The sequence below is a fragment of the Camelina sativa genome, chromosome 19, assembly GCF_000633955.1.
Source record: "Camelina sativa cultivar DH55 chromosome 19, Cs, whole genome shotgun sequence".
In the NCBI taxonomy this organism is placed as follows: domain Eukaryota; kingdom Viridiplantae; phylum Streptophyta; class Magnoliopsida; order Brassicales; family Brassicaceae; genus Camelina; species Camelina sativa.
Window position 1 is genome coordinate 2,729,047 of NC_025703.1, and position 1,013 is coordinate 2,730,059.

General features: G+C 42.2%; 1 protein-coding gene across 1 annotated transcript in view; it reads left to right on the top strand.

The window, feature by feature from the left end:
• Nucleotides 1–1,013, top strand: part of LOC104767362 (DUF724 domain-containing protein 7-like) — a 4,432-nt gene that overhangs the window by 1,952 nt on the left and 1,467 nt on the right. The window contains exons 2-3 of the mRNA XM_010491397.2: nt 1–470; nt 555–1,011. The exon at nt 1–470 is cut by the window's left edge and continues 7 nt beyond it. Of these exons, the coding sequence (XP_010489699.1) occupies nt 1–470; nt 555–1,011 (927 nt within the window). The remainder of the gene's footprint in view (nt 471–554; nt 1,012–1,013) is intronic.

Consider the following 1,013-nt stretch of genomic DNA (forward strand, 5'->3'; position numbering starts at 1 on the left):
CGACTCCCCAGCGTATTAAACTGAAGATAAAAATCAAGACAAGAGACAATCTATATGAGAAGGGAGCTCTTGTGGAAGTCAGAAGTGAAGAAGAAGTTTACAAGGGTTCTTGGTATTGTGCACGTATACTTTGTTCATTAGGTGACGATAAGTACATTGTTGAGCACTTGAAATTTAGTAGAGATGACGGTGAGTCGCTCCCATTGAGAGATGTTGTAGAAGCACAGAACATGAGACCAGTTCCTCCTCCAGACGTTTCGCCTGTTTTGTGCTATGAACCAGGGGATGAAGTTGATGTTTGGTTCAACAAACGGTGGTGGATTGGTCGTGTTTCCAATGTTCTCGGAGGAGGTTCCAAGTATTCTGTTTTTATCAACTCAAGAGGGGAAGAACCGACAGTCCTAAATTTCAACTTAAGGCCCCACAAAGATTGGATCAATGGAGCATGGAGTAATCCTTCCAAAGCCAAGGTATTGACTGATCTTGTTATTGGTTTAAGATCTAAATGTTTATGCCGTCATATTTACAGTTTGTGTATACCTTGTTATGTGCAGGGAGAATGTAACAGACCTCCATTCAAGAAGCTCAAAACCTGTGAGAGAGCAGAGATGGTGTTTAAAATTGGAATGATGGTGGAAGTTAGAAGCGATGAACAAGGTTACGAAGGCTCATGGTTCTCTGCGAAGGTCATAAGTTACTTGGGGAACAACAGATACACGGTGGAGTATCAAACACTGAAAACAGATGATGAAGGAGAGTTGTTGAAGGAAGAAGCAAGAGGTTCAGATTTAAGACCTATTCCTCCTCCGCTGATTCCAAAGGCATATCGATATGAATTGCATGAAGAGGTGGATGCTTGGTACAATGAAGGATGGTGGTCTGGTCGAGTCTATACGATAAATTACAACCACACGAGATACGGTGTCTACTTCAAGACGAATAATGAGAGATTGGAGTTTGCTTACAATGATCTAAGGCCTTGCCAAGTGTGGAGAAACGGAAAGTGGAGTCGT